Below are 2,602 nucleotides of genomic sequence, written 5' to 3'. Positions count from 1 at the left end.
GAAAGTTATGGATGTGAGGGTGATTTGATCGTGTGAGTTTTGAAGTTTAAACTGGAATATAAGTCATTCTATTTTTTTTCTAGAGATATGATTTTTGTTGTGTAAATATAGCTTTTATCTGGATGCATAATAAGAACAATATAACTATAAACGGCAAAATGTCTTATAATCAAAATGGAGGGTTTTTTTTTGCATATGATAGAAAACTCTCAGTATTTGTTGGAGTGTAAAGAAGCATAGTTTTGTGGTAAAGGACTTTCACACGTTTAGTAGTTTCATGAAATTTATTCAAGATGCAAACACATGTAAATGTAATAGTGATACAGTCTAATCTGTGCCTACCATGTACGTAAAAGACCGAAACTAAAATCTGTCCATTTTGCTGATGACTAGTTGCTGTTGGCAAGTGGCGGGATGCTCTGCTCGTTCCTGAAGTAGTCGTCGGGGTCTATCTGACTCTTGGCCACGGCGAGCCTCTGATAGTTGTCCTTGAAGTACTTGTGTCCCCACACCATACCGGCCTGGTAGCTGCTGACGTTGCCCACAACGACGTTCTCACCAAGGTCCAGGTCCCTGTAGTTGAAGTAGGCCTCCCTCGGGTTGGAGCTCACGTACGGTGCCATGAACGCGTACAAGTCCCTGACCCACTTGGTCTGGACGGCTCCGTCTCCTCCCCCAGCCATGGGCCAGAAGTTCATGTACTGGATGTTGTACAGCACGCCGGCGCGGTGCGGGAACGGCGTCGCCGACTCCGGCACGGTGCTGATCTGCGCGCCGTAGGGGTCCAGAATCATGAGCCCCGCGTTGGGCTGCGCGAGCCTGCTGAATATGTTGGCCCACACGTCCCGGGGGATGGCCTGCCGGACGTAGTCGGACGTGGCCTTGTAGCCGCTGCTGAACACGGACGCGGAGGTGGTCCGGTTCAGGAGGTCCTCCACCGTGGAGCCGCTGCCGAGGTAGATGTAGGGCACGGATTGGATCCACGTCATCTCCTTGCAGGAGCTGCGGTTGAGCCCCAGCTCCGGGAAGCGGCTGCCCATGACGGGCAGGAGCGCGTCGCACGTGCCGAGGAACAGGGACTGGAAGTTGGCCGTCTGCTGCTGGACGAGCACCCTGATGAAGAGGTCGTCCGGCAGGGCAGGCGCGACCTGCTGCCACCTGGTGACCACGTCCACGGCGCCCTGGCTCGCGGGCACCGGGACGTTGAACACCGCCACCGTTGCCGGGACAGGCACGAGCCTGACCTGCCACGACAGCACGACACCGAAGCTCTCGCCGCCGCCGCCACGGATCGCCCAGAAGACGTCGCTCCCCATGGTGTTCTTGCTGAGGAGCCTCCCCCTGGCGTCCACCAGCACGGCGTCGAGGACGTTGTCGATGGCCAGGCCGTACTTGCGCAGCAGCATGCCGAAGCCGCCGCCGCTGAAATGGCCCCCGACGCCGACGGTCGGGCACAGGCCGGCCGGGAACCCCAGCACGTTGCTGGCCTTCCCGACGGCGTAGTAGAGCTCCCCGAGCGTGGCGCCGGAGTCCACCCACGCGGTCGAGGTCTGGAGGTCCACGCGCACGGCGCGGAGGTTCGACAGGTCCAGCACCGCGAACGCCTCGGGCCGCTCGGACCGGTACGACAGGCCCTCGTAGTCGTGGCCGCCGCTGCGCACGCGCAGGCGCATCCCGTTCTGGCGGCCGCACAGCACGGCGTCCTGCGCGTGGGAGGCGTTCGTCGGCGTGACGATGTACAGCGGCCTCACGATGCTCGGCGTGAAGAACTTGGGGTTCCTGATGGACGACTTGAGCAGCGTCGTGAACGAAGGCGAGCTCTGCGTGAACACCAGCTGGCTGGGGATGCTCGCCGAGAGGCACCGGAGGAAGCCATCGGACGACGAAGCGGCAGCTTGGGCCGAAGCCATGGAGGCGGCGTAGTAGCTGCAGAACAAGGCAAATATGAGCACCGGCGGCGCTAATACGCTCTTGGCCATGGCCATTTTTGTTTTTGGCTTAGCTAGCTGCTAGCTTGTTTTGCAAACGCGTTGCAAGGTTGGTTGTTGCACTGCATGGCATGGAGCGGCTTGATCTACATATATATGTAGCCTACGATTGGTGGGTTTCTCACACGTGCAAAATAAAACTGTTATGTGATTAGGGTGGCCTTGTCAGCAGCTTGATATATGGCACGCTAGTCCAGCTGGCTGCGTTGAAAGTTCATGGTCAACTGTGTAGCTAGCTATTCCATGCGGCGACGGTTAACCGGCTGGGCAAAGACGAGCACACGGTCCGATGGGTCCTCGGTCTAAAGAGATGGCCCAGCCCTCATAAATATACCCGATGAACGATTCTACGTCGATCGTGAGAGCATTTTTATCACATGCATGACTAGATGAGCACGATGAGGTCCATTGTGATACGGCTTAGTGTAGAAACAAATGTAAAAGCAAAGACAATTTTGAGGGCTGTTAGATACCGACTACCGTACATGCTGGAGGTCGGCTGATGCCTGGATCGAGCTACTTAATTGGACAGCCCACAACCTTCAGCAAAACTGTGTTCTGTTTTGCAAACTCAGCTCTTCCTTCTTCGCTGCAGTGTGGGTGGTTTCAACCTT

The 2,602-nt window shown here is 56.5% G+C and overlaps 1 protein-coding gene across 1 annotated transcript; it reads right to left on the bottom strand.

The window, feature by feature from the left end:
• Nucleotides 1-236: 236 nt before the first annotated feature.
• Nucleotides 237-2,132, bottom strand: LOC103638604 (berberine bridge enzyme-like 18). The gene has a single exon (XM_008661472.4). The coding sequence runs from the start codon at nt 1,983-1,985 to the stop codon at nt 390-392; it is 1,596 nt and encodes a 531-aa protein (XP_008659694.1). The 5' UTR covers nt 1,986-2,132; the 3' UTR covers nt 237-389.
• Nucleotides 2,133-2,602: the final 470 nt, after the last annotated feature.

Source organism: Zea mays, chromosome 9, assembly GCF_902167145.1.
Source record: "Zea mays cultivar B73 chromosome 9, Zm-B73-REFERENCE-NAM-5.0, whole genome shotgun sequence".
Lineage (NCBI taxonomy): Eukaryota > Viridiplantae > Streptophyta > Magnoliopsida > Poales > Poaceae > Zea > Zea mays.
This window is presented reverse-complemented; position numbering and strand designations above follow the sequence as displayed.

Excerpts from the sequence above, each read along its gene's own strand:
- LOC103638604 (XM_008661472.4), bottom strand. The coding sequence starts at position 1,985 with ATGGCCATGGCCAAGAGCGTATTAGCGCCGCCGGTGCTCATATTTGCC.